General features: G+C 36.9%; 1 protein-coding gene across 1 annotated transcript in view; it reads left to right on the forward strand.

Annotated features, from left to right (window-relative positions):
* The window catches only part of LOC117327967 (E3 ubiquitin-protein ligase HACE1-like), a 42,786-nt gene that overhangs the window by 8,565 nt on the left and 18,837 nt on the right, over positions 1-15,384 (forward strand). The window contains exons 6-16 of the mRNA XM_033885235.1: positions 7,573-7,650; positions 7,914-7,967; positions 8,184-8,266; positions 9,096-9,192; positions 9,303-9,404; positions 9,676-9,782; positions 10,224-10,383; positions 10,616-11,100; positions 12,143-12,211; positions 12,926-13,013; positions 13,825-13,936. Of these exons, the coding sequence (XP_033741126.1) occupies positions 7,573-7,650; positions 7,914-7,967; positions 8,184-8,266; positions 9,096-9,192; positions 9,303-9,404; positions 9,676-9,782; positions 10,224-10,383; positions 10,616-11,100; positions 12,143-12,211; positions 12,926-13,013; positions 13,825-13,936 (1,435 nt within the window). The remainder of the gene's footprint in view (positions 1-7,572; positions 7,651-7,913; positions 7,968-8,183; positions 8,267-9,095; positions 9,193-9,302; positions 9,405-9,675; positions 9,783-10,223; positions 10,384-10,615; positions 11,101-12,142; positions 12,212-12,925; positions 13,014-13,824; positions 13,937-15,384) is intronic.

Here is a 15,384-nt window from a genome sequence, read left to right on the forward strand (position 1 = left end):
AAGTATATAGGGGTCTAACCACAGTAAGTATATAGAGGTCTAACCACAGTAAGTATATAGAGGTCTAACCACAGTAAGTATATAGAGGTCTTACCACAGTAAGTATATAAAGGTCTCAACCTCAGTAAGTATATAGAGGTCTTACCACAGTAAGTATATAAAGGTCTCAACCTCAGTAAGTATATAGAGGTCTTACCACAGTAAGTATATAAAGGTCTCAACCTCAGTAAGTATATAGAGGTCTAACCACAGTAAGTATATAGAGGTCTAACCACAGTAAGTATATAGGGGTCTAACCACAGTAAGTATATAGGGGTCTAACCACAGTAAGTATATAGGGGTCTAACCACAGTAAGTATATAGAGGTCTAACCACAGTAAGTATATAGAGGTCTAACCACAGTAAGTATATAGAGGTCTAACCACAGTAAGTATATAAAGGTCTAACCTCAGTAAGTATATAGAGGTCTAACCACAGTAAGTATATAGGGGTCTAACCACAGTAAGTATATAAAGGTCTTACCACAGTAAGTATATAGAGGTCTAACCACAGTAAGTATATAGGGGTCTAACCACAGTAAGTGTATAGAGGTCTAACCACAGTAAGTATATAAAGGTCTAACCACAGTAAGTATAAAGGGGTCTAACCACAGTTAGTATATAGGGATCTAACCACAGTAAGTGTATAGAGGTCTAACCACAGTAAGTATATAGGGGTCTAACCACAGTAAGTATATAGAGGTCTAACCACAGTAAGTATATAGGGGTCTAACCACAGTAAGTGTATAGGGGTCTAACCACAGTAAGTATATAAAGGTCTAACCACAGTAAGTATATAAAGGTCTAACCTCAGTAAGTATATAGAGGTCTAACCACAGTAAGTATATAGGGATCTAACCACAGTAAGTATATAGGGGTCTAACCACAGTAAGTATATAAAGGTCTAACCTCAGTAAGTATATAGAGGTCTTACCACAGTAAGTATATAGAGGTCTAACCACAGTAAGTATATAGGGATCTAACCACAGTAAGTATATAGAGGTCTAACCACAGTAAGTATATAGAGGTCTAACCACAGTAAGTATATAGGGGTCTAACCACAGTAAGTATATAGGAGTCTAACCACAGTAAGTATATAGAGGTCTAACCACAGTAAGTATATAGGGGTCTAACCACAGTAAGTATATAGAGGTCTAACCACAGTAAGTATATAGGGGTCTAACCACAGTAAGTATATAAAGGTCTAACCTCAGTAAGTATATAGAGGTCTAACCACAGTAAGTATATAGGGTTGTAAACACAGTAAGTATATATAGGTCTAACCACAGTAAGTATTTGGAGGTCTAACCACAGTAAGTGTATAGGGGTCTAACCACAGTAAGTATATAAAGGTCTAACCACAGTAAGTATATAGGGGTCTAACCACAGTAAGTATATAGGGGTCTAACCACAGTTAGTATATAGGGATCTAACCACAGTAAGTATATAGAGGTCTAACCACAGTAAGTATATAGGGGTCTAACCACAGTAAGTATATAGGGGTCTAACCACAGTAAGTATATAGGGTTGTAACCACAGTAAGTATATAGAGGTCTAACCACAGTAAGTATTTGGAGGTCTAACCACAGTAAGTGTATAGGGGTCTAACCACAGTAAGTATATAAAGGTCTAACCACAGTAAGTATATAGGGGTCTAACCTCAGTAAGTATATAGGGTTGTAACCACAGTAAGTATTTGGAGGTCTAACCACAGTAAGTATATAGGGGTCTAACCACAGTATATAGAGGTCTAACCACAGTAAGTATTTGGAGGTCTAACCACAGTAAGTATATAGGGGTCTAACCACAGTAAGTATATAGGGGTCTAACCACAGTAAGTATATAGGGGTCTAACCACAGTAAGTATATAGGGGTCTAACCACAGTAAGTATATAGGGGTCTAACCACAGTAAGTATATAGAGGTCTAACCACAGTAAGTATATAGGGGTCTAACCACAGTAAGTATATAGGGGTCTAACCACAGTAAGTATATAGAGGTCTAACCACAGTAAGTATATAGGTGTCTAACCACAGTAAGTATATAGAGGTCTAACCACAGTAAGTATATAGGGGTCTAACCACAGTAAGTATATAGGGGTCTAACCACAGTAAGTATATAGGGGTCTAACCACAGTAAGTATATAGGGGTCTAACCACAGTAAGTATATAGAGGTCTAACCACAGTAAGTATATAGAGGTCTAACCACAGTAAGTATATAGGTGTCTAACCACAGTAAGTATATAGGGGTCTAACCACAGTAAGTATATAGGGGTCTAACCACAGTAAGTATATAGGTGTCTAACCACAGTAAGTATATAGGTGTCTAACCACAGTAAGTATATAGAGGTCTAACCACAGTAAGTATATAGAGGTCTAACCATAGTAAGTATATAGGGGTCTAACCATAGTAAGTATATAGGGGTCTAACCACAGTAAGTATATAGGGGTCTAACCACAGTAAGTATATAGGGATCTAACCACAGTAAGTATATAGAGGTCTAACCACAGTAAGTATATAGAGGTCTAACCACAGTAAGTATATAGGGGTCTAACCACAGTAAGTATATAGGGGTCTAACCACAGTAAGTATATAAAGGTCTAACCACAGTAAGTATATAAGTGTCTAACCACAGTAAGTATATAGGGGTCTAACCACAGTAAGTATATAGAGGTCTAACCATAGTAAGTATATAGGGGTCTAACCACAGTAAGTATATAGGGGTCTAACCACAGTAAGTATATAGAGGTCTAACCACAGTAAGTATATAGAGGTCTAACCACAGTAAGTATATAGGGATCTAACCACAGTAAGTATATAAAGGTCTAACCACAGTAAGTATATAGGGGTCTAACCACAGTAAGTATATAGGGGTCTAACCACAGTAAGTATATAGGTGTCTAACCACAGTAAGTATATAGAGGTCTAACCACAGTAAGTATATAGGGATCTAACCACAGTAAGTATATAAAGGTCTAACCACAGTAAGTATATAGGGGTCTAACCACAGTAAGTATATAGGGGTCTAACCACAGTAAGTATATAGGTGTCTAACCACAGTAAGTATATAGGGGTCTAACCACAGTAAGTATATAGGTGTCTAACCACAGTAAGTATATAGGGGTCTAACCACAGTAAGTATATAGGTGTCTAACCACAGTAAGTATATAGGGGTCTAACCACAGTAAGTATATAGGGATCTAACCACAGTAAGTATATAAAGGTCTAACCACAGTAAGTATATAGGTGTCTAACCACAGTAAGTATATAGGGGTCTAACCACAGTAAGTATATAGGTGTCTAACCACAGTAAGTATATAGGGGTCTAACCACAGTAAGTATATAGGGGTCTAACCACAGTAAGTATATAAGTGTCTAACCACAGTAAGTATATAGGGGTCTAACCACAGTAAGTATATAGAGGTCTAACCACAGTAAGTATATAGGTGTCTAACCACAGTAAGTATATAGAGGTCTAACCACAGTAAGTATATAGGGGTCTAACCACAGTAAGTATATAGAGGTCTAACCACAGTAAGTATATAGGTGTCTAACCACAGTAAGTATATAGGTGTCTAACCACAGTAAGTATATAGGTGTCTAACCACAGTAAGTATATAGAGGTCTAACCACAGTAAGTATATAGGGGTCTAACCACAGTAAGTATATAGAGGTCTAACCACAGTAAGTATATAGCGGTCTAACCACAGTAAGTATATAGGGGTCTAACCACAGTAAGTATATAGGTGTCTAACCACAGTAAGTATATAGAGGTCTAACCACAGTAAGTATATAGGGATCTAACCACAGTAAGTATATAAAGGTCTAACCACAGTAAGTATATAGGGGTCTAACCACAGTAAGTATATAGGGGTCTAACCACAGTAAGTATATAGGTGTCTAACCACAGTAAGTATATAGGGGTCTAACCACAGTAAGTATATAGGTGTCTAACCACAGTAAGTATATAGAGGTCTAACCACAGTAAGTATATAGGGATCTAACCACAGTAAGTATATAGAGTAACCACAGTAAGTATATAGGGGTCTAACCACAGTAAGTATATAAGTGTCTAACCACAGTAAGTATATAGGGGTCTAACCACAGTAAGTATATAAAGGTCTAACCACAGTAAGTATATAGAGGTCTAACCACAGTAAGTATATAGGGGTCTAACCACAGTAAGTATATAAAGGTCTAACCACAGTAAGTATATAGAGGTCTAACCTCAGTAAGTATATAGAGGTCTAACCACAGTAAGTATATAGAGGTCTAACCACAGTAAGTATATAGGGGTCTAACCACAGTAAGTATATAGGGGTCTAACCACAGTAAGTATATAGGGGTCTAACCACAGTAAGTATATAGGTGTCTAACCACAGTAAGTATATAGAGGTCTAACCACAGTAAGTATATAGGGGTCTAACCACAGTAAGTATATAGGGATCTAACCACAGTAAGTATATAGAGGTCTAACCACAGTAAGTATATAGAGGTCTAACCACAGTAAGTATATAGTGGTCTTACCACAGTAAGTATATAGGGGTCTAACCACAGTAAGTATATAGGGATCTAACCACAGTAAGTATATAGAGGTCTAACCACAGTAAGTATATAGAGGTCTAACCACAGTAAGTATATAGGGGTCTAACCACAGTAAGTATATAGAGGTCTAACCACAGTAAGTATATAGGGGTCTAACCACAGTAAGTATATAAGTGTCTAACCACAGTAAGTATATAGGGGTCTAACCACAGTAAGTATATAGAGGTCTAACCACAGTAAGTATATAGAGGTCTAACCATAGTAAGTATATAGGGGTCTAACCACAGTAAGTATATAGGGGTCTAACCACAGTAAGTATAGAGGTCTAACCACAGTAAGTATATAGGTGTCTAACCACAGTAAGTATATAGGTGTCTAACCACAGTAAGTATATAGGTGTCTAACCACAGTAAGTATATAGAGGTCTAACCACAGTAAGTATATAAGTGTCTAACCACAGTAAGTATATAGAGGTCTAACCACAGTAAGTATATAGGGGTCTAACCACAGTAAGTATATAGAGGTCTAACCACAGTAAGTATATAGCGGTCTAACCACAGTAAGTATATAGGGGTCTAACCACAGTAAGTATATAAGTGTCTAACCACAGTAAGTATATAGGGGTCTAACCACAGTAAGTATATAGAGGTCTAACCACAGTAAGTATATAGAGGTCTAACCATAGTAAGTATATAGGGGTCTAACCATAGTAAGTATATAGGGGTCTAACCACAGTAAGTATATAGGGGTCTAACCACAGTAAGTATATAGGGGTCTAACCACAGTAAGTATATAGGTGTCTAACCACAGTAAGTATATAGGTGTCTAACCACAGTAAGTATATAGGGGTCTAACCACAGTAAGTATATAGGGGTCTAACCACAGTAAGTATATAGGGGTCTAACCACAGTAAGTATATAGGGGTCTAACCACAGTAAGTATATAGAGGTCTAACCACAGTAAGTATATAGGGGTCTAACCACAGTAAGTATATAGGGGTCTAACCACAGTAAGTATATAGGGGTCTAACCACAGTAAGTATATAGAGGTCTAACCACAGTAAGTATTTGGAGGTCTAACCACAGTAAGTATATAGGGGTCTAACCACAGTAAGTATATAGAGGTCTAACCACAGTAAGTATATAGGGGTCTAACCACAGTAAGTATATAGAGGTCTAACCTCAGTAAGTATATAGGGGTCTAACCACAGTAAGTATATAGGGGTCTAACCACAGTAAGTATAAAGGGGTCTAACCACAGTAAGTATATAGGGTCTAACCACAGTAAGTATATAGGGGTCTAACCACAGTAAGTATAAAGGGGTCTAACCACAGTAAGTATATAGGGGTCTAACCACAGTAAGTATATAGAGGTCTAACCACAGTAAGTATTTGGAGGTCTAACCACAGTAAGTGTATAGGGGTTTAACCACAGTAAGTATATAAAGGTCTAACCACAGTAAGTATATAGGGGTCTAACCTCAGTAAGTATATAGGGTTGTAACCACAGTAAGTATTTGGAGGTCTAACCACAGTAAGTATATAGGGGTCTAACCACAGTAAGTATATAGAGGTCTAACCACAGTAAGTATTTGGAGGTCTAACCACAGTAAGTATATAGGGGTCTAACCACAGTAAGTATATAGGGGTCTAACCACAGTAAGTATATAGGGGTCTAACCACAGTAAGTATATAGGGGTCTAACCACAGTAAGTATATAGAGGTCTAACCACAGTAAGTATATAGGGATCTAACCACAGTAAGTATATAGGGGTCTAACCACAGTAAGTATATAGGGGTCTAACCACAGTAAGTATATAGGTGTCTAACCACAGTAAGTATATAGAGGTCTAACCACAGTAAGTATATAGAGGTCTAACCACAGTAAGTATATAGGGGTCTAACCACAGTAAGTATATAGAGGTCTAACCACAGTAAGTATATAGGGGTCTAACCACAGTAAGTATTTAGGGGTCTAACCATTGTAAGTACATGTATATATATTATGTCACATAATGAAAAATGATATGAATATATTTTCATTTTTGCATGAAATCACATGGTAAAGCTATCACATTACTTTGATGTTGGCCTACATTTCAACAATGCTTTTAACATTAGCGCAGATTACACATATTAACATCAGTTAATTGTTTTGATGTTTTATAACTGATTAAAACACATGAAAGTATCTTAATTATCTCTGAAATGTAACATGAATTTAACTGGGAAAAAGAATCTGTTTCTTTTCATTATGAATATAGATATATCCCAGTAATCATATCAGTGTCTACTGTAAAAACATTAAAATTTCTGATATGTTTAGTAAATGTGCATGAAATTACTAGATCAACTATATATGATAATTTTTTTTTTTCATAATGTAAACAACGAAACTTAAACTAAAAAAAATTAAATGCTTTTACAGTATTATATTTAGGATCTCATTTAGATTGATAATAAATACAATTGTAAGGTAGCTACTACTACATATATCACAAACACAGTTCAGTAGTTGATGATTACGTATTTATTCATGGTCGCTGACCAGAAAACCTATGTAATAAATAGACGCACTAACACATCACTCATGCCATAAGATAGACTATCTTATGGCATGAGTGATGTGTTAGTGCGTCTATTTATAGTATATATACATTGATGAGATATAATAACAAATGATTATGATTTAAATTACTGTAACAGTATTTAACACATAACATACTTACAAGGAACATCCGAGTAAGGCAGTGACTGGACCTTGTTCTCCATGGTTTTGTACATGTGTCACCGTCGCGGGAATAGGTGAGAGTGAAGTAGGGAGATGGTGGTGACTGGTATTTGGAGGGACGGTCCACGCTGCATGTACATATACATACATACTTACATGTACATTCCAACACTGCCGATACACGCGTTGATTTGAATGTTATATGAACACCTGGCTACACGATCATAACAAACTGATAACTTTACCATTATGTTTGTAGATCCACTGGCTAGCTGTCAATGGAAGGACTGAACTCCTGCATGATATCTTCACCTATGTCAAAGATGTGGATGTAGAGGTATGTGGACACCCAATGAAACACATCTAGATAAATATAACTTGCTTATGTATTATGTTGTTTTGGTTACCTAAGTTACAAAAAGATATACAAATACTTGGTAAAAAGACAACTTTGATATCTGTTCTACAGTCTAAAATCTAACCTGAGAGACAATACCATGGCTGTAATGACGTGTAATCACTGACATTTAATTGCAATTATTATATTAGCTACTAACACTAATTATTCATTTACTTAAATTTTATTTTTTTCATTGACAGGATGCACAAGGTCAGACAGCTTTACATGTTGCCTGTCAAAATGGACACAAATCTGTGAGTACATTGGCAGGTCTTCAATGCAGTGTAAGGATTGAACTTAATGTAAAACAATGAAATTACATAGTTTAGTACTGGATAGATTGTGATTGTCTGTGTACAACTTCTACATCATATCCCTTAGTCAGTCAGTATATTTTAATAACATAAAATAAATTCGGAAACAAAAATGAGTAATTTTACTTTGTGTTGTCATCTACTCTACTTAAACAGACTGTATTGTGCCTACTGGACCATGGGGCTGACGTCAACAGACCAAACCACTACGGATGGATGCCATTACACTTCGCATGCAGGTTAATATTAGCTGTGCAACAAATTTGTCAAACATAATAGGACATTTATACAAATGCAATTAATTATTTCTGTTGCCATATTTATTCGCAAATAAGCCCCCTTCTTCAAGCCTCCTTCTTCATTTTTGCAGAAACATCAATTCTAAAGTAGTAAACTGTAAGTAGATAATATATAAGCCCTCCCCAAACTTTATCAGACCCACAGTTAGGGTGTAAGAATTGTACCTGCTGCTGCCATTGCATGATCGAAGAAGCAACTAATACAAATTTGGGATCTTGTTTTTTCTCTTCTTTTTAAACAACTTTCTTATGTCCTAATGTCTCCTTTGACACTGCCTCACTTTTGGCCTTCTGTTGAGCGTGCCCCTCTGAGGAAGTCTTTGAGTTCTATCCCCTTACCATGGTTGAGGGTTGGGAGTTGAGTGCACAGGGGGGTGGGGGTGGGGGGGAGGGATTATAAAATTGAATGTTGGGTGTGGAGGGGTGGGGTATGGAGTGCGGACAGCAATGTACATGTATCATAGTGTTAGTGTTTTCTTGTTTTGAAGAAGTTTTCTATTTTTCACCATACAAATCTATATTTTGTCATCATTTTATTGATTTTTAGTTATAAGTTTTCTTTTTTTTGACATTGCCTGTTCATGTGAAATATATGTTTATTATATAAACATTGAGTCATCGATTTATAAATAGTACTAACTTACCACCTTATGATGAAGGAACTTCAATCAACTGTAGATTGAGTTTCAACTGATTACCTTAACATCTTAGCTACTGTAATGTGTGGTTAATGAAAATAGATACATGTTCAATGTGTTTGCTGTTTCAGTCATGGGCAACACGACACAGCTAACATCTTATTGAATAAAGGGGCAAAGTTTGTCCCCAATAGAAGCAACAAGACCCCCATGGATCTTAGTGTAGAGGTATGTTTGATTCGCGTGTAATCGGACATTTGAATAAAACATGAAAGAATATTCTTGGTTTATTTTGTATTTCTGTTCTATTTGTCTGTATTTTGATTTACCTGTTATAGGGTGGCTACAGTGAAACCTGTTGCACACTGCTACAACATATGCCCAAGTTGTTTGATCAGCTGATCAGTATGGTGAGAAAGGAGACACTCAAAGAAACATTGGTATGTATAAGCAAAGGATCAGCTTCTAAAATTTCTGTGTAAAGCATTTGCTTTTCAATTTTTCACATGAATGCACTAAACATAAATTATAAATCTTGGAAATGAAGTGATTATAGGTATGCATAATTTGTACTTAACATTTATTTACATGTGTACTAATTGGATTTCATTTTTCTTTTGAAAACAATTCAATTCAACTTTAAAAATTGTTTTGATTATAAAAGTGAAATAACTGTAATTGATATTATATAAGAGTTAATATTTTTTTCAGTATACAAAGGTCTTGTTGTACCTGATAGACAAAAACAGTAATATGGCTAATAAGGTGTTGATCCAGCTGTCAGAGGAAGCCTCTAACATAGGACACAATCTCCTCAGGTAAAAAAACAGGTATTGGATAGAACCTTTATTTGGAAAATATCCTCATTCAGGAAAAATTAATGGTTACATTCATACCTGGACCAAAACTTAAGTTTTGTACCTCCTAGGTAAAAATAAGTTCACAACTTCCTCCAGTAAATATAACATTAGTAAAACAAATAGTTGTGAACTTCTCAGATGAAAATATTGGTCTTGACCTCCTCTGGTAAAACAAATACATGTGTTTTATATAATGTCAAAATATTAAAGACATGTGTTTTTATAAAAAAATAATACGTGTTTTATTTAACGCCGAAAATAGTGTGTTTTAGAAAATTACATGTATTTTATATAGTGACAGCAATATAGAAACATATATGTATACAGGTATGAAAATTACATGTGTTTTTTATAGTGCCAAAAATAGACACAGGTACGAAAATGACATGTGTTTTACAGTGTATCCAGCAATGTGGAGACCCAGGTGTCAAGTCTGTTACGATGTGTGAAAACCCTGTGTACGCTGTACAGGTCCATGTCCAGTTCCTCCAACTCATCTCAAACATCTGCTATCAATGGAGTTGCACCCATGTCACCTAAAACTACTCAAATCTTCAAGGTATGCTCAAATGGCTATGTAGATGTTGAGTTAGAGGTAGGATGACAAAAAAAAAAAAAAAAAAGATTTGTCTCGTGACCCATTCCATCTAGAATTATATCATTATTTTAGAAAGCTATTTGAAATTCATGGTATGAGCTTCACATCCAGTTGTGATTTTTTCTGTTCACAACTGAATCTTTTGAAGTGATTTCATGCTGTATAACCAGTCTTACACTCTTTATTATTTCAGCCACTGGAGATGCTCTGGCAACTACTGGATGACTGGCTCAATCTTCTCAAGATGGAATTTGAAAGAAATCCAGAAAATTTCAAAAAAGAAATATCCTTTGGAAATTTGAATTCTCTTGCCAGAGATTGCCCTGGTGATTTGTATGTTGCAGACCCAGTTGATTCCATAAAGGAAACAAAGAAAGTAAATGAAGTGTCAGTGGAGAAAGTAGGCACAGAGAAAAGCACAGATGTAAAAACAGAGGAGAAAGAAGAACCAAAAAGTATGGGAGCTAGTGTTGAATGGGAGATAACTCCAACCGAAGGGGAGACAACCCATCACAAGGTGGTAGCTGCCAAGTTCACTCTGGCTGATATGGAAGAGCAGCTTTTAAAACGCCTAAGCCTTGAGCAGGCAGACCAAGATGTGGTGGGAGTTACCCTGCCAAGGATATGTGGCGTAGTCCAGGCTTTCTACATGTGCTGCTCATGTCAAATACAACAGCAGTAAGCTCTTAATTACTACAGGATATCACCAACACTCGTTGTCTGATGTCTGATGTCATATACACCAACAATAAGTTATCTTCTGTCTGATGTCATACACACCAACATACTATATGATGTCATATACACCAACAATAAGTTATCTTCTGTCTGATGTCATACACACCAACATACTATAGGATGTCATATACACCAACAATAAGTTATCTTCTGTCTGATGTCATACACACCAACATACTATATGATGTCATACACACCAACAATAAGTTATCTTCTGTCGATGTCATCACACCAAATATTAGCTGTCTGATGCATACACACCAACATATGCTGAGGTCATACACACAACAAATGTCTGATGTCTACACACCAACATACGTCTTATGTCATACACACCAACATATATAGGATTTCATATACACCAAATATGTCTGATGCATACACACCAACATACTGTCTGATGTCATACACACCAACATACTATAGGATGTCATATACACCAACAATAAGTTATCTTCTGTCTGATGTCATATACGCCAACATATTTCGAGAACAAACGGTCAAAATGATATCATCTTTACCTCGTTAATATCACCAAATTGAGTCCAGAAGGACATGTGTTTTAACAGGGGCGGATCCAAAGGGGGAGCCCAGGGGAATATAACTACCCTAAGGTGTGGGGAGCGGGTTGTGTAGTATTACAGGTGCTCTGGTGGTTATGCTACTCTGAATCTTACGGTGATTCTTTTTGATTTTCAAAGTCTACAGTTGTTATGGAAGCATTATTCATAGTGTTTGGACAGCAAACTTGGGTAACCTGATATACTGCAGAAATAGCTGAGAACAGAAGGTGGCGATATAGCGAGGTTTTACTGTACATCAATATACTACTGGATATCTGCATATACACCAACATCAAGCTTACTTACATTATCATGTCATAAAATGATAAAAAAATAAAACTTTTCAATAACTAATATTTTTTATCTAAGACCATGAAACGATTTATTAACCTGTTATTTGATTATTCTTTATTTGACAGGATGACGTCACCAAGGTTTATAGAATTTGTTTGGCGCCATAACCATGTATTGAAGGCTTTAGTAATCAGGTACTTACAGCTAAATCTAACAACATGATGGCATTTCAGTTTTCAGTAAAACACTAGTCCATGTAGTCGGAACTTAAATCACCACTCCTGGCAGTATTAAAGAAAAGCAAAACTACAATATCATATGTGTATTAATCACAAGAATACCCTAACTTGTGAAAATGTATTTATGCCCTTTCATAAATTGTTTCTCTTCGTCCATTGCAATTTTGTAGTGTAACAGCAGTTTTGAAGGGTTTGTTATGTATTCTTTGATAATGATAGCATAATATTGTTTTCCTTTCAAAATATTTTTCAGTCATACATCATTTGTGTACAGTCAAAAATAAAAATTGATTATAAATGTTTCCTACATTTTGAACATTTTTGACCACTGATGTTTCATTTTAGTACTTTTGCAGTCTGACATGCACTCAATAGTGATGGTAGAATACTGATATTATGTTTCATTTTAATAGTTTTACAGTCTGACATGCACTCAATAGTGATGATAGAATACTGATATTATGCATGAACGTTCTATGGAGTTTATATACTAATGTACACTCAAACTGCACATTTTTTATCTATTGCTAAATTTTAACTTGAGTTCCATTTCAATTGAAGGAGGTGTGTTTCACGCACATATTTTTAGTTTTAACTAAAACGCTTTATTCATTTTAGAATTGCTCTATTACAATTACATATTTAACAAGTCTTTTTTCTTTTCTTCAGAAATCCTAAAGTGATATTTGACCACTTCCACTTCCTGCTGGAGTGTCCTGAGTTGATGTCCCAGTTTCTGTACATAATCAAATCACAGGTAAAGCACACAAAAGACTGCCCCCTGGTGGTAACAAATGGCATTATGTTACCGTAGAGACACTACACATTACTGTGATGTACATCACCAGGACAGCATTACATTATCTGAGGTTACCGTAGAGACACTACACTTTACTGTGATGTACATCACATTACAGCATTACATTATCTAAGGTTACCGTAGAGACACTTACTGTGATGTACATCACCAAGACAGCATTACATTATCTTAGGTTACCGTAGAGACACTACACATTACTGTGATGTACATCACCGGGACAGCATTACATTATCTAAGGTTACCGTAGAGACCTTTACTGTGATGTACATCACCGGGACAGCATCACATTATCTGAGGTTACCGTAGAGACACTTACTATGATGTACATCACCAAGACAGCATTACATTATCTTAGGTTACCGTAGAGACACTTACTGTGATGTACATCACCGGGACAGCATCACATTATCTTAGGTTACCGTAGAGACACTTACTGTGATGTACATCACCGGGACAGCATTACATTATCTTAGGTTAAAGTGGAGACACTACACATTACTGTGATGTACATCACATGACAGCATTACATTATCTTAGGTTAAAGTGGAGACACTACTCATATATCTTAACTTCTAAAGTCAGTTCTATAGCCACTTCATGCTAATTTGGATTTTGTTGTGATCTGCATTTTCGAGGAATATGCATATGTTATTGATATCTTATTTGAATGCTCTTAAAATACTGGTAGACTAACTATAAACATTATTGTAGAAGCCATAGTTTATGTGTTGTTCCAAATTATTTTCAGCCATTTGAGACAAGAAGGCGATGGTTTTACGAGAATTTAGGCACTACACCTGATGAGAACGGACTGATACATTCCACACTTAACCAGGAGGACATACTGGTGGTGGACAGAGGTAGGAACACAGACTCAGGTGTAAACATTTAGAACCTACCATATAAAGTCATTACCAGAGGTATTGAACAGCTCTAATTACTAAGGCTTTGTTATCTTATTGGTTCATACTAGTCACAAGGTGATATCTAACAGTAAAATTTTCATTATTGGCATCTTAATATGCTCTTGGTGGATGTATACTCTTGTCACCTTGTCTAGCCGTTTGTCCTTAGGTCATCTAGCCATTTGTCCTTAGGTCATAGGGGCCGCAGTGGCCGAGTGGTTAAGGTGTACCGACACTTTATCACTAGCCCTCCACCTCTGGGTTGCGAGTTCGAAACCTACGTGGGGCAGTTGCCAGGTACTGACCATAGGCCGGTGGTTTTTCTCCGGGTACTCCGGCTTTCCTCCACCTCCAAAACCTGGCACGTCCTGAAATGAGCCTGGCTGTTAATAGCACGTTAAACAAAAACAAACCAAACAAACCAAAACCTTCTAGCCATTTGTCCTTAGGTCATCTAGCCATCTGTCCTTGAATCATATAGCCATTTGTCCTTAGGTCATCTAGCCATTTGTCCTTGGGGTCATCTAGCCATTTGTCTTTGGGGTCATCTAGCCATTTGTCCTTGGGGTCATCTAGCCATTTGTCTTTGGGTCATCTAGCCATTTGTCCTTAGGTCATCTAGCCATTTGTCATTGGGGGCTTCTAGCCGTTTGTCCTTGAGTCATCTAGCCATTTATCCTTAGGGTCATCTAGCCATCTGTCATTGGGGTCATCTAGCCATTTGTCATTGGGTCATCTAGCCATCTGTCATTGGGGTCATCTAGCCAATTGCCATTGGGGTCATCTAGCCATTTGTCATTGGGTCATCTAGCCATTTGTCCTTAGGTCATCTAGCCATTTGTCCTTAGGTCATCTAGCCATTTGTCCTTGGGGTCATCTAGCCATTTGTCCTTGGGGTCATCTAGCCATTTGTCCTTGAGTCATCTAGCCATTTGTCCTTGGGGTCATCTAGCCATTTGTCCTTAGGTCATCTAGCCATTTGTCCTTAGGGTCATCTAGCCATTTGTCCTTAGGTCATCTAGCCATTTGTCATTGGGGGCTTCTAGCCGTTTGTCCTTGAGTCATTTAGCCATTTATCCTTAGGTCATCTAGCCATCTGTCATTGGGGTCATCTAGCCATTTGTCCTTAGGTCATCTAGCCATCTGTCCTTGAATCATATAGCCATTTGTCCTTGGGGTCATCTAGCCATTTATCCTTAGGGTCATCTAGCCATTTGTCCTTAGGTCATCTAGCCATTTGTCCTTGGGGTCATCTAGCCATTTGTCTTTGGGGTCATCTAGCCATTTGTCCTTGGGGTCATCTAGCCATTTGTCTTTGGGTCATCTAGCCATTTGTCCTTAGGGTCATCTAGCCATTTGTCCTTAGGTCATCTAGCCATTTGTCATTGGGGGCTTCTAGCCGT

This window comes from Pecten maximus, chromosome 5 (assembly GCF_902652985.1).
Source record: "Pecten maximus chromosome 5, xPecMax1.1, whole genome shotgun sequence".
Lineage (NCBI taxonomy): Eukaryota > Metazoa > Mollusca > Bivalvia > Pectinida > Pectinidae > Pecten > Pecten maximus.